We start from the raw sequence: 25,240 nt of genomic DNA, 5'->3' as shown, positions 1-25,240 counted from the left end.
GAATTCCTTCGGAATTCCTTCTGGAATTCCTTCGGAAATTCCTTCTGGAATTCCTTCGGAAATTCCTTCTGGAATTCCTTCGGAAATTCCTTCTGGAATTCCTTCGGAAATTCCTTCTGGAATTCCTTCGGAAATTCCTTCTGGAATTCCTTCGGAAATTCCTTCTGGAATTCCTTCGGAAATTCCTTCTGGAATTCCTTCGGAAATTCCTTCTGGAATTCCTTCGGAAATTCCTTCTGGAATTCCTTCGGAAATTCCTTCTGGAATTCCTTTGGAAATTCCTTCTGGAATTCCTTCGGAAATTCCTTCTGGGATTCCTTCGGAAATTCCTTCTGGAATTCCTTCGGAAATTCCTTCTGGAATTTCTTTGGAAATTCCTTCTGGAATTCCTTTGGAAACTCCTTCTGGAATTCCTTTGGAAATTCCTTCTGGAATTCGTTCGGAAATTCCTTCTGGAATTCCTTCGGGAATTCCTTCTGGAATTCCTTCGGAAATTCCTTCTGGAATTCCTTCGGAAATTCCTTCTGGAATTCCTTCGGAAATTCGTTCTGGAATTCCTTCGGAAATTCCTTCTAAAATTCCTTCGGAAATTCCTTCTGGAATTCCTTCGGAAATTCCTTCAGAAATTCCTTCTGGGATTCCTTCGGAAATTCCTTCTGGAATTCCTTCGGAAATTTCTTATGGATTTCCTTCGGAAATTCCTTCTGGAAATCCTACGGAAATTCCAGAAAGAATTTCTCCGGAAATTCCTTTTGGGATTTCTTCGGAAATTCCTTCTGGAATTTCTTCGGAAATTCATTCTGGAATTTCTTCGGAAATTCCTTCTGGAATTTCTTCGGAAATTCCTTCTGGAATTCCTTCTGGAATTCCTTCGGGAATTGCTTCTGGAATTCCTTCGGGATTTTTTTCTGGAATTCCTTCGGGAATTTTTTCTAGAATTCCTTCGGGATTTCCTTTGAGAATTCCTGCGGGAATTCGTCCTGGACTTCCTTCTGGAATTCCTTCTGGAATTCCTTCTGGAATTCCTTCGGAAATTCCTCCTGGAATTCCTTCGGGAATTCCTCCTGGAATTCCTTCGGGAATTCCTCCTGGAATTCCTTCAGGAATTCCTCCTGGAATTCCTTCAAGAATTCCTCCTAGAATTCCTTCGGGAATTCCTCCTGGAATCCCTTCGGGAATTCCTCCTGGAATCCCTTCGGGAATTCCTCCTGGAATCCCTTCGGGAATTCCTCCTGGAATCCCTTCGGGAATTCCTCCTGGAATCCCTTCGGGAATTCCTCCTGGAATCCCTTCGGGAATTCCTCCTGGAATCCCTTCGGGAATTCCTCCTGGAATCCCTTCGGGAATTCCTCCTGGAATCCCTTCGGGAATTCCTCCTGGAATCCCTTCGGGAATTCCTCCTGGAATCCCTTCGGGAATTCCTCCTGGAATCCCTTCGGGAATTCCTCCTGGAATCCCTTCGGGAATTCCTCCTGGAATCCCTTCGGGAATTCCTCCTGGAATCCCTTCGGGAATTCCTCCTGGAATCCCTTCGGGAATTCCTCCTGGAATCCCTTCGGGAATTCCTCCTGGAATCCCTTCGGGAATTCCTCCTGGAATCCCTTCGGGAATTCCTCCTGGAATCCCTTCGGGAATTCCTCCTGGAATCCCTTCGGGAATTCCTCCTGGAATCCCTTCGGGAATTCCTCCTGGAATCCCTTCGGGAATTCCTCCTGGAATCCCTTCGGGAATTCCTTCTGGAATCCCTTCGGGAATTCCTCCTGGAATCCCTTCGGGAATTCCTCCTGGAATCCCTTCGGGAATTCCTCCTGGAATCCCTTCGGGAATTCCTCCTGGAATTCCTTTGGGAATTCCTCCTGGAGTTCCTTCGGGAATTACGCCTGGAATTCCTTCGGCAATTACGCCTGGAATTCCTTCGGGAATTACGCCTGGAATTCCTTCGGGAATTACGCCTGGAATTCCTTCGGGAACTACGCCTGTAATTCCTTCGGGAATTCGTCCTGGAATTCCCTCGGGAATTCCTCCTGGAATTCCTTCGGAAATTCCTCCTCAAATTCCTTCGGGATTTCCTCCTGGAATTCTTTCGGGAATTCTTCCTGGAATTCCTTCGGGAATTCCTCCTGGAATTCCTGCGGGTATTTCTTCCGGAATTCCTTCGGGAATTTCTGCTGGAATTCCTTCGGGAATTTCTTCTGCAATTCCTTCGGGAGGTGGGTCGATCAAACTCTAGCCGTGGTGGTAACAAAATCTGCAAACAAGCGTTATACTGAATCCCGACAGGATTTGCACCACAGGCAGGCCCAGAGGTTCATTGCAGCGCAACCTCAACAAAGAAATAAAGGGAGTCAACAAAAATTTGACCAAAAGTCAATGCAAAGGGGGCCATTGCCCAGGATGAATATCTTACACTTCGATACTCTGCACTGTGCATGTACTCGCAGACAAACGGACGTAACACCTAGTAAAATTTTCGTGAAAATTCATCGTCCATGGACATGTTGCACGATAACTGCGTTGTGCAACAACGTTAACAGAAGGCGCTAGTGTGAGACGTCAAAGGTAAAAAAAGGCGTCGCGCACGCCTCTGGTTGTCAAAGCTACATCGATACATATTTAAAATGAACGTTAAAAGCGTGGTCGATGGATTGATTGATTGATTTGTCTTTATTAGAGAGACTTTCAGCCCTTGGCTGGTTCGTCTCTCCGCGGTCGATGGAAATTTTGCCGGTGATACGTCTGTTTGTCGGTGAAGAAACTCAAATACTTCAATCCCAATTCTATATTCAAATGCACACCGACCAAAAAGTTGAATGGTTCTCATTCAAGCCATTCGGCTCATTTGCTGGGAAATTTCTGTGGAAACATCAATAAATGACGTAGCATTCTAGAGGGAGAAGTTTCCGATTTTGTAACGATTCATATTTCAAGTACTGAAGAATACGTTACGTTGGAGAGTATAAACTGTGGAATTTTGAATCGGCCAAAAATGTTACGCCATTTATGGATGCTTCCTATTAAAAAGTACTACTTATTCAAAAGATATACAGACAACATATCGAATGACAGATGTTAAGGATGATTGTACAGATAGGGAGAGGTTATAATTTTACCAAAAACCGAAAAAAATGTTGCAATTTGCGATAGTTGTTTTTGAAAATGAAGACAATTCGGCCAAAAGTGTGTTTCGTTGTGTGTGTGTTTTATATGCCTCCGCTGACATTTATAACCGGAGGAGATTTCTTAGCATCCGTCATTATTTTGGGGGGAGGAGAGGAAAATCCAGTGCACTAGGTGAAGTATTAAATATAGTTTTATCTAAACGTTAAGAGTTGTACTACAATTTTTACCTCTATAGAAAGTAATCGGATCTACTGGGAACAAGACACTTACACAAAATCACAAAGAGGAGATCACTTGTGTGCAAGTTTGAGTGTGAGTGTGTAGCGGGTGGGATTTTGGGAACAGGACCAGGGTTGCCAGATTTACAAATTTGTCTGTATAGAAATCAATTCCTATAAAATGATTGTTTCGGTTTGCCAGAATCTAGATAAAAAAGCGAAAAACAGACATGTATGTCTGACAATCCTCAGGGAAGGTTCACCGGAGGGGTGGTCACGGGACGGGTATATCAAGAGAAACAAAAAAACAAGGTCTCGAATTAGATACATACACAAATTGGGCTGCAGCCGCTTGCCGGCAAAGCTAAAGTGCAGTCCGTTCAGTAGCGTGTTATCACTATCGGGCATTTCGTCCGAATCGTCGTCATTTTCTGAGTAATCATCTTCATCGTCAAAATCAGTGTAATCATGGGAGCCATTCTGCTGTGACTCATCGTACCGGAGGAAGCTAGTGCTAGAGCTAGAGCTAGAGGAAGAATGGGAGGAGCCACCGACACCGATTAATGTACCACCACCGTTGCCGCCGCCGCCGCCGCCTCCGACACCACCCATGTGATGGTGCTGGTATTGGTGTTGCTGTTGGTTGTGATGCTGCTGTTGTTGGTGTTGCTGCTGCTGTTGATGGTGGTGGTGGTTTTGATGCGGCGATGCAGCGGCATATGATGGTGATGATTGTGATGAAGAGTGGTGGTTGTGATAGGGGTGATCCATCTCGGCTAAATGGTCACTCAATTCAGAGAGTGGAATTGTTTTTTGGTTGTGGTTGTTGGTGGTGGAGGTGTAGATTTATTGTATTTGAAGGGTTATTGCACGTTTACCAAATTGGAAGTTGGACAGTAGAGAAGAGGTAAGGAAGAAAATGAAGTCACAATTAATTACAAAATATTTAATCACATTTTGTATTCAAAACTAAGCCTAATGAAATGGAGGATGTATTAGTCACCAAAGTTATTCGAATTAGAGTTTTGACGGGATGAAAGTTTGACATCTGCTGCGATAACACGAATATTCAAAGATGCTTTAACATCACGTAATACTCCCAAAGTAAAAGTTTTGCAACATTTTGACAGATTCAAGAAATAATATGAATAGTAGTTGATGTACCTAAATTTCAAAGCAGTTTATCAAAGATTTAGGAACTAAGTTTCCATATGCAGGTTCGTCAAGATTTGTGGAATTATCTCGAAAACTTACCCAAAATTTAAAAAAATACATATACAGTACATATACAACAGCTGTCAGAACTTTCTACCATTACTGTAGGGATATGTTTATGGGAAATTTCAAAATGGTGCATGAATTAGTATGAGGTGATGGGTGGTGCTATCAAATGACGAAAAAACTAAGAACATTCAATAATAAACGACCAACGTGTACTTACGTGTTAGGTTATCCTTGGAGAAGCAGTTGGCCCATTCCAGCCGAGATAATCGCTCGTCCTGATCGGCATCACAACTCTTGCCGAATGACCTACCGCAGCGTTTCGGTTTCACGACCTATCGTATTCAAAAAACATTCATGATCGATTGTTCAAGGGAAAACTATGTTTGCGATCCAAAAGCTAGTAGAAAAACATTCATATTTTTATCAAATTTCTAAAAGTTTTTATATTTTTTTTTTTATGAACAGCTTCAGCTTTTCTACGAAACATGCACCTTGTCCCCAGTAATCCGCTCACCTTCTTGATCAGCCGTTTCAGCTCTCGGTACTCGGTTTTGTCCAGGACGCCATTCCGGTTGCCATCGATCGAGGCAAACTTCCAGTCCAGCACGGTTTTCTCGCTGACCGTCGTCGCCGTTAATCCTCCCTTCACGTTCTGCGCTGGCTGCACCCGGCTGTGCTCGTTTTCGAACAGCTTCAGCAGATTCCGGTTGAACACGGCCCGGTCCATGCGGGAGCAGCCTAATTTGTCGTGGAACGTATGGAAGAAGGTAAAAGGATCAGTGTTGAAAGCTGCGATGTGAGAACAAAAAGTAAAAGTTTTTGGAAGACTCTTAATCCTCATGTGACATGATTTCACAGGGCTGATTGTGGTCAGACAATAACATAATCGTAAAAAAAAACAATGAAACAGACGAAACGTTACGTAGAGAAGTCATACCAGAAAAAAAGGAAATAAAAAATAAATAAATAGGTGCCAGAAAATACAAAAAAAAAGTTTTTTTTCTATTTATTCCCGAGTAGGTGGAAAAATCTAACAAATAACAAATTCAGTTATAATAACCGAAGAGCATAAACTGATAATGGTTTGATTGAGATAAGAGGTAAAAGATCAGAATGAATATCAAAATTCAGTATGGAGAAGTGCTCAATAATATCTCATTTAGATATTACAAGATCAAAACAATGTCATACAAGAATTTGTCCATTTTCCTTGAATAAAAAACTGCCAACATCCAGCATCGAACCTTCGACCTTGAGTGGAATCGCAGGCGGCAATGCTTACCACTCAACTGTGGCTCACTGTTGCGAATATGAGGGGAATAAGAGCATAAGGGTCTTCGTTTCCACAGCTCAGAAAGAGGCTAATGGCGTTTCACTAACATTGAGCCACCTCTTTGGGTGTATGTGTTCCATTTCGTTCAAAAGAACTAAAATTGTTGTTATGTACAAATTTTCAGAAATTTCGACAAGAACAAAAGTTGATAGTTGGTTTCTCTTGGCGTTAGTACAAGGATTTTGTTTTAAATCAGTTAACCTAGTTTACAGCTCTTTTGTCCACTAGGGCACTGCGTGAGCGACTCCAATTGGAAGCTGTACTTACACTTTGTACAGCGCCTAAATGTATTCTATTCTAATTCTAATACACCCAACTGGTTGTCGTTGCGCTGCTTTCACTTTCTACCCTATCATGGTAGAATGATGAGCACGAAGATGTTCATTTGTGGCTGATGGTGGTTCCTTTTTCCAGTCCGATTGGGGGTCCATTATGAGTTGCCGTTCGCCGATGTCCAAGTATCCGGGTCCGTTTGAGCCGAGGGGCTCAGAAGAGGGTCAGTGTCAGCTGCTCTAGGGGGAAAGAGCAACTGACGAAAGTTCCGGGGCTGGGGTCGAATCCATGACGATCTGCTTATGAAGCAAACGTGTGACCAATTGCGCCACGGGCCCCGGCCAAATCAAGGGTTCCTCTAGGATCCAGGAATTTCTTCAGGGATTCCTCTAAGATTTTTGTCATGGATTTCTCGAGACATTTCTTCAAAGATTCCTTCAAGAATTCCTTGAGATTCCTTGAGAGATTTTGAAGGAATTCCTTCAGAAATTCCTTCTGCAGTTCTTTGAGTTCCTTGAGCATTTTTTCTGTAATTGTTTGAGGAATGCTTCCAGATGCTCCTTCGTGAATTTCTGCAGGAGCTTCTTCAGGGATTTCTGATGGAGTTCCTCCAAGAATTCCATGAGGGATTTTCCAAGGAATAATTCCAGAAATTCCTTCTGGAGTTCTTTGAAATATTTCGCTTGGAGTTCTGGGACGATTTGTTTCTGTAATTTTTTGAGGGACTCCTTCATAAATTTCTCCATGAGTTTTTTCAAGGATTCATCAGGAAGTGCTCCAGAGATTTATCCAGGATATTTTTCTGGAATTCTTTTAGGAATTTCTTCTTGGAATCCTCCATAGATTTTTTCTGGATTTTTTTGAGAGATTTGTTGCTGTAGAAATTTAAACTATAATTGTCGGAGAGATTTGTCCTAGAACTCTTGCAATTCATTTAAGGATTTTTCCTTTGATTCATTTAGTGATTTTTCCAAAAACTTTTACAGGGATGTCTTCAGAAACTTATTACATTTTTTTCAGAAACTGCTTCTCGGAAATTTTGAAATTCTTTCAGGAACTCCTACAGGAACACTTCAAGACCAACAATTGAAAAGGCCACATCAACATTGCGTAAACAAACACGTTTCTGTCGACTTAGGGCCTTCTGGGAGCCACCCACGCATCTCATCACCATTAACAGAAAGCTTGATGTTTGCGCTTCCTGTTAGTGGTGGTGAGGTGTGTGGGTAGAGTTCAAAAGGCCTCAAGTCGATAGAAACATGTTTGTTTACAAAATGTGGTTGAGGCCTGTTCAATTGTTGGTCTTGACTTCAGATATTCCAAAAATTTGTTGAGCGATTCCTGCAGGAATACCCTAAAGGATTCCTATTGGAATTCTTTGAGGGATTTCTCCTGTAATTCCTTGAGAGATTTCTCCAGGAATTCCTTGAGGGAAAACTTCAGGAGTTTTTTATTGATTCATTCAGGAAGCTCTTCGTGGATTTTTCCAGAATTTTTTCAGCGATTTCTCCAGGAATTTCTCTTTGAATCTTTCAGAAGTTTTTTCACGTATCCGTCTAGAAAATCTTTCAGTAATTTCTCTTGGAGTTCATCCAAGGTTTCTTCTAGATGTTTTGAAGGATTTCTCCATGAAAACCTTCAGGGATTGGTGTTGTTTGAGGAATTTCTTCTGGAATTGCTGGAGAGTTTTTTCTAGGAACACCTTCAGAGATTGCTCCAGAAACACCTTCTGGGAATCCTATAGGAACTCTTTCAGGGATTCCTCCAGGAATTTTTCCTTGAAATTCATAAGCAATTTCCTCAGGAATTCTTTCGTGGGTTTCTTCAGGGATTCCTTTGAAAAATCCGTAAGAGGGTTCTCCTAGAGTTCATATAAGTATTTCCCGGGTAGAAGAAAATAACTAACGAAGATCAAATATTGCCATTAAAAATGAATACCGTCTACCCCCGTTGGTTTGAATGACACCTCATGCAAATCAACGGGGTTTATTTTTTAATTTGAACTTTTAGTAGCCCTGTGAGCATCGAAAAACACACTGATGGTAACTCTTTTTGCTGTTTTGTTTTGATTCTGCGATCCGTTTCACCCCGTTCCGTGAGCAGAATGACGTTTGAACCATTTTTAGTTTGAACGATGTGCAGATTAGAGGGGGTCAAATTGAAAAGTGTTCAGATTAGATGAGGTCAAACCAACGGGGGTAGATGGTAGCTGAATGGCAAAATTTGTTATTGGTTTGTTAGGAATAAGAGCTAAAAGAAAAAAAATAACTGACTTTGTACCGGAAAATAACTCAATAATAACTAATTGTGTCCTTATAAGAACAAACCAAGGTCAAAATATTTCAAAATGGAGAATAACTGAATAGGTTATTATCGAGTTATTGAGAACAAAGTAAGAACAAAATAAGTTATCTCAAATAAGATCTTCATAATTGTAAATTTTGTTCTAATGATTGGAAAAAACTGTATTGTAAGCTCTGAAATGTTTTGTCCTCGGTTTGATCATATAACAACAAAATAAGTTATTATTTACTTTTTTCTGGAACAAAGTGAGTTATTATTTTTTGTTCTTTTAGCTCTTGTTCCTAACAAACCAATAACAAAATTTGGTCTTTATCAATATTATATTTAAAATAAAATAAATACTAAATAACTCATCAATAACAAAACAAGTTATGATTGCAAAATATGGAATTAGGATGTTATTTTACTTAGGATGCTCAGAATAACTTATTTTGCTATGATTGCATATTTTGTTATTATTCAGTCATGTATTGTTATTCAATAATAACTCAGAAATAACAAATTTTGCAATAATAATATTTTTTGTTCTTAGCGAGTTATTTGGTGTTATTCATAAATAACATAAGAATGATAAAATGAGATATGATGGCAAAATTTGTTATTTTTCTGTCCTTGGTTTATTCTTCGCCTCTACCCGGGTTATCTGGATGTTTCTTCACTTCCTACGGGAATACATTTCTACAGAAATGATAGATATGATAGAATTCGCTAGGTAGCGAACAAGTGTGAAAATTTTATAGAAGGTGAAATTAGGCAAGTAGGCCATGTATTGAACGAATACATCGAATGCGTGAAACTTCTGCCGTGCGACCTGTGCTTTTAAACAGATCGGCTTGGTTGGTAGTTCATACCACCTTACCAAGACTGGCAAAAGTTTCAGGCACCCGACTGCCTAATGTATTGTTCTGTTTTCATCACAAATTTTCACACTTGTTCGCTACCTAGCGAATTCTATCATATCTATCATTTCATTATCCACTTTGATCTCTACTCCCTTATACTTATGAGTAGAAAGAGACCGATATAGCCACAAAATCATCAAGTTATTAATAGAATACGGTCGATAAATCAGCATATGATATGAAAAGTTTGGCTCAAAAAGAAAAGTGTTCTATCCTATAAGATCGAAAAAGCTAATAGGAAGAACACGCCGCGATATAGACATACCTCTATGAACGGAGTGCGAATTCCGAAAAAGCTACCGATCGATAGAATTTGTGATGAAAACAGAACAATACATTAGGCAGTCGGGTGCCTAATCTCAGACCCCTCCCCTTCATACAAAATTTTCGAAATTTGTATGAAGCGTAGACTTTGACCAAATGGTGTGCGGAGAAGAACAGCGCCTTCTCCCGTCATGTGCAACGACCGTTATTAGAACTTGCTGACAGATAAAACAATGGTGGCTGTCACGAGAACAGAGCACCTCTTCTTCTTCTTCTTCTTCTTCTTCTTTCTGGGTCTCAGGCTAGAGCCTGACGGATACAGGGCCAGTTACTAAGACTATATGCCCAGAGAGCATCTCAAACTGTCCAATGCAGCGTACAACATTTTGCCCGCAATTCGGTTCAACAGACTGAAGCTGATTGAGGAGTCCTTCAACGATGGGTCAGATGTTCATCCTGCGATAGATTGTCGAAAAATTTCGGGAGTACAACTGGCAGATCCATCAACAACTTATTGATTTCAATGCGGCGTACGATTTAATGAAGAGAAACGAGGTATGGCAGATTATGGAAAATAAATAAACTTATTCGAGCGAAGCGACGCTTGACAGATCGAAATCACGTGTACAGGTTGCGGAGAAAAATACATGCAGTGGTTTCTTCAGAAAATTTTCAGGATATTCCTTCAGATATTCGTTCAGGTTCACACTTCAGAAGGTTCACCAGAGATTTATAGGAATTCCATTAGAAATGTTCACATGAATGTGTCCCCAAGCAGAGGAGAATATCAAAATGATAACAAGGGAACGTCCATAAATTACGTCACGCTTTGAGGGGGGAGGGTGGGTTCAGCAAAGTGTGACGACTCATACAAAAATTTCAGAGGTCCCGTACAAAAAGTGTGACATAGAGGGGAGGGGGGGGTTGAAAATGGTCGAATTTTGCGTGACGTAATTTATGGACGTTCCCCAATGGAATTACAAAATCTGTGTTTATATCTTGGTTTGTTATTATTAACTTATTGAGGCATAACCTTTCCATAACATGTTTTGTTGGACAAACTTATTTTGTTATGATCGTGCTATTAATATATTTTCTTCAAATAACATTTCAATAACATGTTTTGTTGTAGAACAAGATCAGTTATTATTGAATTATTGGGACTTTTGCAAATGTTTGATCATCTATAATACATCAATAACAAGTTTTGCAACCACAACTACACCATTGAGATTGACGTTGTTCACAGCATTTCGCAAGGAACTGTTGAGAAAATCATGTTTTCTTGTCAGTTCCTCTTCCTATTCTTTCTGACATTACATTCTAACTGTGTCAGTAGGGAGCATTCATTGAGTACGTCACGCTAAAATTGGGGATTTTCGTCCCCCCTCCCCCTTCGTACGGGGTTTTCCTATATTTAACACTTTGCTTGTCACATTTTCACAAACTCCCTGTTATTGAAATATTTTACAAATCCACTATTATTAAGTTGTTATTGAAACAAACTAAACGTGTTATTCAACTGGTCTTCCAGGAACATTTTTTTGTTATGATTTTTGTTATTTTGCCGCTTATCGCAGATAAGTTTATAACATGATATGTTATGTTAATAACTCAAAAATAACTCTTTCCGTTCCTCAATTATTTTGCCAAAATAACGTATTTTGTTATGCTGTAGATATTCTCTACTGCTGGGGTCCAGAAATTTCTACAGGAATTTCTCCAGAGTACCTTGTATTATTACTTCAGTAATTCATGTAGCGATTTCTCCAGAGATTCCAGCAGGATATACAGAGATTCCTTCAGAGTTCCCTCTAGATATTCCTCCAATCTTTTCCGGCATTTTCTATACGAATAACTTTAATAATTTCCCTACGGATTCCTTAAGATATTAATTCACAAATATTTCCTAGGAACTCCAACGGAAATTTCTTTAGACATATCTCAAGAGTTTTTTCTCAGAATCTTTTAAGGCGCTTATCTATGCATTTCTCCAGATATTCAGGATTCTATTCAGAAATTTGCCCATAGATTTCTCTAAGAATATTTTTAGAAAACCCTTCAAGAATTTCTCCAGGAATTTTCCTATAAATTCCTTATTATTTTATTCTTCTAGGAATTCCACCAATAGTATCTCGAGAAGCTCCTCCAGGTATTTGTCCAGGAAGTTCTTAAGCAATTTTCCTGGGACTTCTTCGGATATTGCTCCAGAGATTCATTCAAAAGTTCTTCCTAAGATTTCTACAGAGATTGTATTGAAGATTTCTTTGAAAAATCCTTTAGGGCTTCTCCCAGAAATTCCAGCTGGGACTGCTTCTGAAATTGCTTTGTAAAAATATTTTCAGATTTTTAGGGATTGCTTCAAGAACATCAGTAAGGGGCTTCTTCAAAAGTACTTTCGTGGAGTTTTCATACAGGGATTACTTCGGAAACTATTCCCGAGGATTCTCCAAGAATTCTTTAATAAACTACTCCAAAGATTTTTGCAGACATTCCTACAAGGATTTTATTATAGAAATTGCTCTTGCGGTTCCATCAGAAATATCTTCTATCATGCTCGTGCACAAAAAAAGAAGGAAAGGGAGAGTTTTCCGAATTTTTAACAAAAGGCTGAGGGGCGCTTATATATATAAAAATAGGGTAAAGAAAACAGTTTAACCCCCAAAAACCCCTCCCTTGGACACGGGTTTGTCTTGTGGGATGTCTTTGAAGATCCCTGCAGAATTTGTTCAGATATTTCTTCAGGGGGTTTTCAGAAGTTTTTTTTCCAGAACATGCACAAAAATTATTGAAGATTTCCTAAAGAAATCTCTGAAGAAAATTCAAAGCAATTCTTGGAGGATTGTCTCAAGAAATCCTCTAAAAATCTCCTGGAGACACTGTTCGCGCGTTGCACTTACGGTTTTCGGACACTTTTAAAGATTCGTGACAGACCTGGAAAATACAACACTTCAATTATTACGCGAACAGAACTAAACGAAAGAACAACAAGATGTTGTCTTCGCGGCGTTGCCGATTGACCGACGATCGAGAGGCGATCGATAAAAAGCCTACCTAAATACTACTTAAATTTCGATCGTTGCCTAGCCACAACGTATGGCAAAGAGAGATGACCAATAGTTCGGCGACTGTGGAACATATTTGGTAACTCAATTTATCCCTTGCTTGATCAGACACCTTTGAAAACTTTCAGGAGAAATTCTTGTTTCTTGGATAAGTTTCTAGGCAAAAATTTCTGAAGCAATGTCTGACGTTCTTCTTGCAACTCCTGGATAAATGCCTAGGATAATACCTAGAAGAATATCGGAAGAAACACCTTAAGATACCTCTTTAAGTCTCAAAATAAATCATCACAGATCAATGGAGGAACTCTGCAAGTAGTTCATAGTAAAAAATGCTTGAGAAACTTCCGAACGGATTCCTGAAAGAATGCGCAGAGGAATTTCTGAAGCAATCTCTCAAAAAGTGGCTGCAGAAATTCGAGGCGAAGGTAGTGGATGAACTCTTGAAGAAATTCTTCAATAAGTTTCTGAGGCATCCCTGGAGGATTTTCTGAAAGAATCCTTGGAAGAACTCCTAGAGATACCTCTAAAGGAATTCGTAGACTTTTTTGTATACTATTTCTGAAGGGATTTTTACATAAAAATCCATTAACTATTACCTGGAGCAATTTTCGAAGTAAATCCTGAAGAAATAAAAATAAATCTTAGAGGAATTCTTCAAGAACCACTGAAGAAATAGAAACAAAATTTTTAAGAAATGCTTGGAAGAACGAGAGAACGTTCTAAGTACAGGTATTCAATGCGAAATCTCTTGAAAAATTCCTTGAGAACAAAGTGATTTCTGCAAAAATTGGACAGATAATGTTTGGAAAAAATGTGAGAAGATAATCCCTGAAAGAATCCAAAGCAATGCCTAAATAAACTATTGGAGAAATCACTTCAGGAACTTCAGGAAAGGCCTCTTGAGAATTTTCGAAAGAAATTCCCATTAAATTCTAGAGAAAATCTCTTCATAAATGAAATTGAACCGGAAGGAACAACTGAGAAAATTAAAACAATAATTACTGAAAACAAATTCTAGAAAAATTTTAAATTTCTTAAGGGAAGTCCTTTGAGGAAGGGATTGGTAAAAGAATCTCCGAATGTTAGTGAAAAAAATCTCCTGGAATTGTATCTTTTAAAGAAGCATTTGAAGGAATTCCTGGAAAATATTCTAGAAGAATTTCTTAAAAAATTTCTGAACGAATTTTCAGGGGAATTCCAAAGGAAAAATCCAGCAAAAGTTTTGACAGTATTTCTGGAGGAATTGCTTCAGAAATGTTTGAAGAAATACATGAAGGACTATAAGCATCAACTTAAGTAACAATCCTTGAAGGACTATATTATGGAATCCCTTAAGAAATCTCAGGAGGAAATTCGAAAGGAATTCTTGCGAAAACCCGTGGATCTGTTTGATTTTTTTGTTTATGTGTATTTTCACTTAATCTAATTTTACACTCTAAGTTAGATCTTTTGATAAATTTCTTGAGAAACTCCTAAGGAAGTGCCAAAGAAAATTCCTGGAGGAGTTCGTGAAAGAAACTCTGAAGGGATCCCTGAAGAATTTTTAAAAGAATTTGCATGGACAGGAACGCATTTTGAAGGGATACTTAGAGGAATCTTCCGAGGAATTCTTGTAAAAACTATAGATAGTAGAGTGAACATAGATCCACGAATATGAAACTATTGTATCCAAACGAACTGTCAAAATCTGTATCCAAACGAGCATGACGTCACGATGTCAACAACATGAATGGAACGCATGACGTCATCACACTCTTGAAAATTCCTACTTGCACGCTTGAAACATTTCACTCAGCGGTATCCGCGGATCTAAGTTTACTGTACTATCTATAGTAAAAACAGGTAAAACCATTCTTATAAATCCTGCGAGAATCTTCTTTCTGTAAACATCCCACTGATGAAAACTTCTTCCCGTGACAACTGTGGAGAAGTAGAGGTATACTCGGGTTCAGATGTTACAACGGATGTTACATTTCTTTGTGCAATCAATGCTCTAGTCAATAACGGCGTAGCAACTATCTATTGCTATATAGATAGCAACAATCTCCAGCACGCAAACCGTTTTCAAACTGAATCGCCACCAGCCCTGAACGATCACCGACGATATCCGGACCTCATTTTTTTTTTTTTTTTTTTGAGCCAGCCAGATAACAGAACTCGATAAGCAAGTGTTAAAAAGAGCGATCCCGAAAGTAATCATCACACCACTTAAAAGCAAAAATTACGACGATCGTAAAATTCCGTTCGTGCTTCGAGCGCGTGCTAAAACATGCTAAGCTATCATAAATTATCGGATTGATAAATATTTTGAACGACCGGAATGGGCCGTTATCAATGCCGCCGCACACCGCACCGCCGCACACCGGATCGACACGGGAAGCAAATGGAACGAACGAACGGTCGTAGCCAGGGAGGGGCGCAGGAAGATGCGACCGACTATACTATATCTATACTGATGATACTTACTGCGTTTGTTTCTAACCGGATTCCGCGGTGAGGATCGCCGCTGGTTGGATTTGCCCTTTTTGACGCAAACCGGTTTCCCGTGCTGGACGGTGGTGTTCGGCAGTGGTTTGCCTTGGCCGTTGACGCACCAGCAGCCGACACTCTCCAGGCACTGCACCGGGGCGTAGGTTCCGTCCTCCCGGCAGCGGGGTACAAATTTTACTCCGTATGGGGAGCTGGACCGGTGCTGGAGGGCGTACGTGCGGGATGCGTGGCACACGTCTGGAAAGAATTCCAAAGGAAAGGAAAAGTTTCTGTGAAACTGTGCAAAATCTAATGCTCAAGTAAAAGATTTACTTGATGAACTCGCTTCTGATTGTGAAAGGTGAATCAGAGAAACGCAATGACTGAGTGAATGTTTCCCATGCCTGCATGCGTCTACCTACATGATTTTGATGATGCTGTATTAGAACCATTGATCACTCGCCCGGTATTAAGCTTACCTTTACATGTCCCCCGATGTTTCAAGCTGACCTGATGGCCGCTGCACTGCGCCCTTATCAGGTGGCACCGCGTCGGATAGGTCTGATTGTCTGTGCCGCACACCGGTCGCCCTTTGCTCTCGTCGCACTCGCCTCCCTTGGCCGTACATTCCGAGATCTGCAAGCAAGGTTAGAGAAAAAAAACAGACAAATTAAATTAAAGTTACTGCCATTATTGGATACTATCGCTAAACTTTTATTACTGTGCATCTACTAGATGCAACATTCTAATAGGTCAATGATAGAGCAAGTTCAAAATAAAACAACTCCATTAGAACGAACATCCATTTAGAGATCGATCGATCGATCGTCAACGATCGTGCTGTGCGTCCAGATCGTTTCCCAGCCAGCGCAGCGCAGCGCCCAGCTCCACCTGTTTTGTTCAGGGGGAAACCTGCAGAACATCGATCGAGGGGGAGCAATAACGATGATGATTTACCAATAAAGACAACTCGTCAAGTACCTATCGACGTCGTCGTTCGAATCAGTTTAACGACAGACAACCGCGCGAGAAACACAACCATCAAGAGGAGGAAAGCCGATACGGCGACGGACGACGCCGGCAAAAACAAATCGTTAGAAGTAGGAGAAATTTGGGGTAAAATGCAACATTACTTGTGGTACGATCTATACCACTCATCACATGTTATTTCTACTAAAATTTCATGGACAAATAATAATATAAGGCTTATAATCCTACTTGATAGGGTCCACCCATATGGCCGAAGTAGTAAACGCGCAGGTATTCAGCAAAACAATGATGTAGGTTCAATTCTCGGTCGCGGCAGGATGTTTTTGTAATAGAAATATTTGTGTCTTCCTTGAGCATCATCGTACCTACCACATGATATACGATTTCAAAATGATCAATTGGCAAAAAAATCTCTTAATAACTATGAAAGTGCTTTAAAGAAAACTAAGCTGCAAATCAGGTTCTGTTCCAGTGGGGAAGTAGCAGCTGAAAGAAGAGAAAACTATCTAGACCTGGAGTTTTCAGTAACCGGAAAGTAACAGCAGGTAGTTTCTTCAAGGCTTGAATTGATCCTTTCCTTGGTGTGTTCATTTCGTCCCAACCTCCCCACCTAACTAGACGCCATAGGAAAGAATCGTTCGTTCGCGATCGTCCAAAGCGGGAGCGCGAGGAATTATATGGCCGGAACGATAATGATGGCGCCAGCCAATTTTCATTAGTGTTTGCAAATTGACTGACCCCATCTCATTCCGTGACTCTTTCTCCCATCGTTGTCGTTGTCCGCGCGGCGTGGTTTGTGCAATTTTTTTCGCGAAAAGAGAAATGGCACATACAATACATTGTATGAGCGTTCAACGCGATCGTTCGTTCTCAAATGTATTCATATTTAGTTCTGATCGAAGCTCGCAGATCACTTCGCATCTGCCAGAGTTCTTTTAGGAACTATTACAATTTCTACACAAGATTCATATAAAATTTCTTCATAATGTTTTGTCCTATCATATTTGCGATCTTTTGCATAAATTCACAGGTACTTTCCCAAAGAATCTCCTAAGAACTTCTTTTGCACAGATTTCATCAGGAATTCTTTCTTGCTGGATCTTTTCAAGAAATGTAAAGTGTGTGTCCGAGAATAAGTTCCGTTTGGAATTTATTGTCGTCTTGATGGCAGCGCATGAATGCAGTTGTTTTCGTGAGTACTTGTGCAGTTGCACATTTTACGGTGCACGTACTGATGGATATTAATTGGTAAGGTCGTTCCATATTATTATCATTGTTTAAAAAAGCATGTTAACACACACTTTAAAAAAGCACATTCAGCTGTTCTATTTTCGGTAAAAGTTCAAATTTCCGAATGGTCAGCAAAACATTACCAAAGTTCAGCGAAAAATTACCGAACGTTCGGTAAACTGTACTGAATCATCGGTAATGTTTGCCGAATGTTCGGTAAAAAAAACTGAACTTCGGTAAAATTGTGCTGAACTTCGGTAATGCAAACTAACTTTTACCGAAAATAGAACAGCCGAACAAAGGACTCTAAAATAAGTGTGCATTCATACTAGAATATGAGTGCCATCAGTAATCTCACGCTACCAAATTCATCCTATTCGAGAACAAGCGATTACAGCACCAATTGGTTCCGTTCTTTTTGTTTTCATGCGTGCCTAGATGCGTGCTCACTACCATAAAAAATACAAAAATAAGAAACAAAACAAACAGCTCTTTAATCCTTTGTTTTTCGTAGGATGAAAATGGGAGCCACATGCTTAATAAGGGAACCATTACCCTAGTTATTTATGTAACGAGTTGCAAAAGGTTGATTTTTTCAGCACGAGTCATACATTTATACAACGATGCTTGCCGAGTTGGATAAATATGAAAAGTGCTGAAAAAATCGAGTTTTGCAACGAGTTCTATACATGTTTTTTACTCTCGTCCTTAGTAGCAACGATTATCACACTCTTACATTCCTTCCACTTCCCAACTAACTGTGATGATATGGTCGGCGCCGATATTGATCAAAATGACCTTCTTCTTGGCGTACGTACACACTCAAATAAGATTTACAGCCGTGTACTCAGTAAAACTATAAAACTGATATCCCAGCAAAAATTAACGTTTATTAGCTGACTCTCAACAAAACATTTCCGAATCTCAACAATGAGCAGTCTAAATTGCTGAGATCTCGGCAAAATAGTTGTTTTCTGATCAACGCAGACGAAGCCTGCTTCCACGTTGTTATTAACTGAGAGCTTCTTTTGCCAATAATGACCATTTTATATACTATATGCCCAAGGAAGTCAAGATTTTTTTTACGAAAAGTTCCTGGACCGACCGGGAATCGAACCCATTACTCTCAGCATGCATATGATCATGCTGAGTACCCGTACATATGGAAGCTCAAAAGATATGAGCTGCTATAACTGCACTTTGAGAATGAGAATAAGTGGTGTGTCCCAGCACGTATGTGCAATTTATACCAAATCTAATCAATTACGGAGGAGCAACCCGACTAGAAAATTGTAACAAAAATATAACACAATCCTAACAAATCATGATATTTATATCTGATTGTGATATAATCCTGTTCAACATTTTTTGTGTTTTCAAAATACTATAACTCAATTATATCACATTATGTTATAAATGTTGTTTCATAACTCATTGTATTATAATTTAGTTTTGAATCTTTGATATTTGGGAAATAATGTAACAAAATTATTTCAAATTATGATAGAAACCAGTAATCCAGAGGCTTAAATTCATATCACATTTTGTTATTATTTTGATATGATTATAACAAAATAGGATATAATCTTGATTAGACCAGTGTACTTTTTGTTACAATTTTAGTTATTTTAACATCATCCTGCACCTAGTTTATAACATAATAAGTTAGAGAAAAATATTATAACATCATAACACAATATGATACAAACTTGATATAATTTTCTAGTCGGGAAAATCATTTCGGGATTCTTTCTTCTAGAGCTACGCTGTTGAGAGGCTGATTTCTAATGAAAACTTCGGCAATATATGAAGGTAAACGCTCTAGGTAAAGTACAGTCTCCTGGGTGTCAACCCAAGCAACAAATATGTCACGGTAGCGCATGTTTTGGTTGCACAGAAGTCGCTGTGACTTACTTCTAGTATTGTGTCCCCATATCTTAGTGAGTATCAAAGCAAGCGTTGCATAAAAACGGACACGAAACTTTTTCAATCCGTCAGATCCGCACTTCTTGGTCACATCAGTCATCAAGGGAGATATATCGATCAAGATAATTTGGTGAATTCGTTTTGATTTGATATGTTAAACATGATCATAAAGTTTCCTTTGGAATCATCAACCCCACAATAATAATCCCGTCGCATTGCTTAATGCTTACGTATAGTGAATTTTAGGCCATTCCCTTACTAAAAACCCAACTCATTTCTATTTACGAGGACGTCGGTGAGTTACTGGCCTCTCGATAAATAGATGTCATCCCATCCCTACTATCCCTTTCAACTTTCAGGTAGGATCAATTGTGCTCCTTTCGTTTCAGAGAGCGATCAAGTGCGCTTAAGCCAAGGCTTATTGGCCAGGACGCGTGGTGTAAATGTTCGTGCCCCATCACTAAAGGTAACGTTCAAAAATTACGTCCAACATTTTGGGGGGAGGGGGGGTCTAAGAAAGTGTGACAGTACGTGTATTAGGTATAGGAAAATAGCGTGACAGAGGGGGGAGGGGGGGTCTAGAAATCCCGAAAAACGATGGACGTATTAAATGAATCTTCCCTTAAAGCAAAATGGCCCATGGAGTGACATAAAATCTTTTATGCAATTCGGTGTCATAATTTCTATTTTATTTAACTCATTTCGGTATCATAATGGTCAATTTTTCCGAACTGGTTCATTATGCAACTGAAATGAGTTGCATATTGAAAAATAGTTGCATAATATTCATTATGCAACCCATTTGAGTTGCATTATGAACATTAGGCAACTCAAAAGAGTTGTAAAATGAAAAAATCATTGCATAAAATTTTGTATGTCACTCGTTGCTAAACTCGATATTTTCAGCACTCGTCGTATAAATGTACGACTCGTGCTAAAAAAATCAACTTTTTGCAACTCGTCACATAAATAACTATTAGCAACGTTACTTCCAACGTTAGTGTTTTAATATACTGAAAAACTCACACCAACATATCTACTCAGTTATACGCATACACAATCTATATCTTGTTCGCTTACAGTGAATCTTAAATCATCCTTTTACATATATCCAACCCCAGGACACCTGTAAGGGCCCGCCGAATAGGGGCAGCAGGTACAAGAGTCCAAGGGTTTGACTACAAGAAGACAAGAATGACAAGAAATGACTACCAAATCCATGAACAACAACAACAATGTGATCGAGAGTGGAGAGGCAGAGGGAACGGTGTTGAACCCATTCGCGCGAGGAGGACTGGCGAGATCGCCACTACGAGGGGCTGGTGTACCCACTTGCGAGCGGAAGGCAGGAGATTCAACAGGAGGAGAACGAGGCGGTGCATCACCGGCCGAGGAAGCGCACGCGGGCGCTGAACCGCAACAAGAGCGGGCTACCAAAGATGTTGGCAGTTGCCGAACAGCTGGACGAGCTGATTGGTTACATCCCAACTAACAATCACTCATTTTACAAGCACCTTCACTACAAATTGATTCAGCATGATGCTGAATAACATTTGGATAATTTTCAGGCACAACCTTTGTTCGGGTTTTGTTCACACAAATTTGGAGAAACTATAAAGCTTAGTGTTGTGTACCAACTGAACTGTTTGCTGTTAAATCGTTTTACAACTATATAGTAAAGCTGTTATTCAGCTTGAGCAAAAAAGATTAAAAATTAAAAAATGCATTTTTTTTAATTTTCACGAGAGTTTATGATTGGAACTTAATGATGTGAACAGTTTGTTGTGAAATAATAACTACACATAAATTTAACTAAATCTAGATTCGAACTCGAGACTCGTCGATCGCCAGCCGCATGCCTTCCTATCTGCGCCATCCTAGAGATGATGAATTGTAGCGCTCCAATCAAAACATAAACTTCTCATGGTTTAATAATGATCAGACTTCGACTCCTATTCAGCAGTGGTGAATTAGTACAACATTATGGTTAACGACTGAACAACAGATTAATTCAGCTGTTGTTCAGTAAAAACCACGTGTTTTCCATCATGTACTCTGAGTCGAAGTATGATGAAACGAAAGCGCTTATTTGACTTGAGCAAAACACATTATACAGATACATGTGCTAATTTTTACATGAACTCAACAAGAAGCAGAAAAAAAGTCTTGTTAAACTATGTTGTAAAGGAATAACTGCGAGTCGAATAAAAATCTTATTGAACGTTTTAAAAGTGTTTTATATTATCATTGTTAATACAAATACGAAAAGTTGAACATTGGCTACTTTTTCAATTGAAATAGCATTTGTACAGTAATGTGTACAGCATAATTCTAGTTCAGCTATAATTACTATTATAAAGCAACAATTCAGCATGCATGCTTGTTAGCGGCTGGTGATTGTTAGTTGGGATGAGCGGGCGGACTACCATCAGTAAGGTTCTGAAACAGGGCCTGTTGAAACCTCGCAAATCGCTGGCTTTGGCCAAGAAGGAGTATGATCTCCTGGTCGAAGAGCGAAGTGCGACTTATGCGAGCAAGGAGAAGCGGTCCACCGGAACGAACAGCTTCCTCTTTGCTGGCAATACGACGATGCAGTACGAAACCATGCAGCTCGCCGGAGCCGCAGAGACGGGCGAAAAGCCAAAGAGAGGAATAAGCGGACGGCCAGCGCAAGTAACCAGGCTGCCAAGTCTGTTGCAAAACGTGCAGGGGCAGGGAAAGCAAGCCCCAGGAGGCCAACTCCAAGAGGAACGGTCGCCAACCGGACCAAGGGAAAGAGAACTTCTTGGATTACGGTCGGAAAGAAGAAGGTTGTGAGAAAAGTGAAGTCAGCCCGCAAACGCGCACAGAGTGACGTGCTGGTCTCCAAAACCGAGACAGACACGTACGTCAAGGTGCCGAGGGCCATACGGGGCGAAAATCGTTTCTCACCGCTGGGCGCGGATGTAAAAAGCATCTGGCGCACCAGGACTGGGAAGATGATGCTGGTGCTGAAATATGAGGCGGCCAAGAAAGGCACCTCTTACAAAGCACTAACTCATAGTATAACTCCAAACGAAACTCTTGGAGCTATTCCATAGGATATTTCATAAAAAAAACCCACAGGAGTTCAATGATAAACTCCCGGAGTGATCCTAGTAGTAACATCTGAGAGAACTCCAGAATGACCTTACGGAAAAATTCCAGAAGAATCTGTAAAATTAACAGCCGGAACTCCTGGGGGAATCCCAGAACGAATTCTTGGAGGAACTACAGAAGAAGTTTTTGAAGGAAATCCGCATGAACTTCTTTGAGTATTCTAGAAGGACATCCCGGAGCAATCTCTAATAAAATTCCTGAGTGAATCTTAAAGGAATTCCGAAACGAATCCTGGAAAGTATTCCTGAAGGAATCTCAAGATTGATTCCTGAAGCAATCCAGAAAAGAACTTTTAAAAGTATCGTGTTAGAAATCCAGACTAATCTGAGTAGAAAATTCTGAAAGAATTTACCATAGCAGAATGAACAATGGGAGGAACTCGTGTAGAAACTCCTTGAAGAATTTTAAAAGATGATCTTGAACAAGTATTGGAAAGCGTCGATGGATCAATCCTGAAAAGATTCCCTAGAGAAATTCAGAAGAAATTTGTAAGAAACTCTTAGAGAAGTCACAGAAGGAACGCCTAAAAGTATCCAGTAAGGTATCCTATAAAGAACTCCCGAAAGAATCCCAGGAAGAATTCAGGAGCGCCTGAGAGAGTCTCAGAAGGAACTCCTCCGAATCACTGAAGGAACTTCTGGGCGAATCTAAGACAGAATTCCAGGAGAAATCTCAGAAGCAAAATCAATGTCAGAGAAAAACTGAATGTCAGAAACAATTACGGGAGAAACCTATGAAGGAACTTCTGATGGAATTTTAGAAGGAGCTCCTGGGGAATCAGAAGAAGCAATCCTCAAAAGAAGAAATTTGAGGAAGAATTTAATTGAGGAATCCCAGAAGGAACTCTTTGAGGAATTCAAGAAAGAGACTCCTGGAGGAATCCCAAAAAGAACTCTTGGTAAATCTTAAAATAAAATTATGAGGAATCCCAGAAGGTAATCCGAAAGTAACCCGGAGAAATCCTTAGAATCACAAAAGGAGGAATCATAGCAGGAACTCTTTGAGGAATCCCAGCAGGGACTCTGAAATAGTCATAGAAGGAACAACTAAAGTACTCCAGGAAGAAAATCTCGTAGGAATTCTAAGAAGAACTCCTGCTTGAATCACAAAAAAAATCTGGAAGAATCCCGAAAGGATTTCCTATGACCATCAGGAGAGAGTCATTAGATCCGCGATATCTGATGTCGCTCTTCCTAAGTGATACGAACCAGCTTGTTTCTCACGCACGAAATGACACGCATTCTCTGGATTTCAGCGTTCGCGTCTTTACAGGAGTGTCAGTTGCTGAGTGTACAGGGGATGGCCAAAATGTTTGCGATAGGCAACTTTTTTTTCTCGCACAAAAAAGTTCAACATGCTATAACTTTTCATAGAGTGCATCAAAAAATCTCGAATTTTGACTGTTTGTCAACCTATTATATGTGCATCATTGGTACAAATTTGGGCTCGATTGATTAATCTTTCGCAAAGTTAGAACCGTTCGGGTAAAACACTATTTTTTAGACAACTCATTTTTGAGCTGTCATATCTCGGAAACCAGTGAACCGAATTGAATGAAAAATTTCATTCAATTCGGTTCACTGGTTTCCGAGATATGACAGCTCAAAAATGAGTTGTCTTAAAAATAGTGTTTTACCCGAACGGTTCAAACTTCACGAAAAATTATTCAATCGAGCCCAAATTTGTAGCAATGATGCACATATAACAGGTTGATAAACAGTCAAAATTTGAGATTTTTTGATACACTCTATGAAAAGTTATAGCATGTTGAATTTTTTTGTGGGAGAAAAAAAGTTGCCTATCCCAAACATTTTAGCCACCCCCTGAACTTCAGGCGGATTGTGAGAGAATCAATCTCTCTGATGCGTGACGGGCTTAGCGCTCTCCGCTAAACGACGGACGTCATTTTCGAGTGACCCCCAAAGCGAGAGAGTGCTGTGTGTGCGTTGTAACGTAACTGTAAACGAAACGAATAGGATTTGAGAATTCCTATCGTGCTAGTGATCTAATCCATATCAATCGTTTCGCATACCGTTGTGCCTACCTCTATTTTCCGCAACAAGAGATAAAGGGTAGTCATGACAATCATATGATCATTTTAGTGGTGATGGTCGCAAATCCAGAATAGTGCGTGACGAGTGTGGGATTTACTCAGTTCTGGTAATAGCGACTGTAGCACAAAGACCTAGTGATAACAATTTAGTTTTTATCAGCGTCGATGTAAATAGAACGTAAATGGTTCACAGCACTGGGAAAAAGAAGACGTAATTGTGCCCAAATCATGCAAAAAAGAATTAAGGACAAGGTATTTGGAGTACATAGCTCAAATTTTCTAGAGCACCGTTTTTTAGAACCGTTGAAATGATATGGCTGAAAATGCATCATGCTAATTGTTCAGTGGTTGTCAACAGCGTGATGCATTTTCATCCAAATCCGTTCAACGGTTCCAAAAAACGGTGCTCTAGAAAATGTGAGCGATGTACTCCAAATACCTTGTCCTTAAAGTAAAGATATAGGGTATCGGGATGCTTCGTTGGCATGGTCCCCTCGTTCGGCCTATCTCAACGTTAAAGAAAAACTCAAACAAACAAGCATAACTGGATATCGGAAAAGCTATGCGGCAAACAACTGTAACATTTCGTTTCAATTTTAGCACTTTGGAGCAATAAAATTGAATGAAAATGTCACTTTGTTTAGCTTTTGTAGATGCCATGATTCTTCGGCTTAGTGGGTAGTCTATACACATGATCATAAATGGCATGATTCTGGAACATTTCGAACTGA

At 39.8% G+C, this 25,240-nt stretch overlaps 1 protein-coding gene across 5 annotated transcripts in view; it reads right to left on the bottom strand.

The window, feature by feature from the left end:
* LOC109622480 (SPARC-related modular calcium-binding protein 2) overlaps nucleotides 1-25,240 on the bottom strand; it is a 186,394-nt gene that overhangs the window by 4,327 nt on the left and 156,827 nt on the right. For 4 of the 5 annotated variants that reach the window (XM_062854424.1, XM_062854423.1, XM_062854425.1 and 1 more), the window contains exons 3-7: nucleotides 15,652-15,808; nucleotides 15,170-15,430; nucleotides 5,077-5,300; nucleotides 4,780-4,894; nucleotides 3,671-4,114 (exon numbers count right to left, since the gene is read on the bottom strand). In XM_062854424.1, coding sequence (XP_062710408.1) covers nucleotides 3,671-4,114; nucleotides 4,780-4,894; nucleotides 5,077-5,300; nucleotides 15,170-15,430; nucleotides 15,652-15,808 — 1,201 coding nt within the window. The remainder of the gene's footprint in view (nucleotides 1-3,670; nucleotides 4,115-4,779; nucleotides 4,895-5,076; nucleotides 5,301-15,169; nucleotides 15,431-15,651; nucleotides 15,809-25,240) is intronic. The other variant, XM_062854426.1, reaches the window with a different exon arrangement.

The sequence above is a fragment of the Aedes albopictus genome, chromosome 2, assembly GCF_035046485.1.
Source record: "Aedes albopictus strain Foshan chromosome 2, AalbF5, whole genome shotgun sequence".
Lineage (NCBI taxonomy): Eukaryota > Metazoa > Arthropoda > Insecta > Diptera > Culicidae > Aedes > Aedes albopictus.
This window is presented reverse-complemented; position numbering and strand designations above follow the sequence as displayed.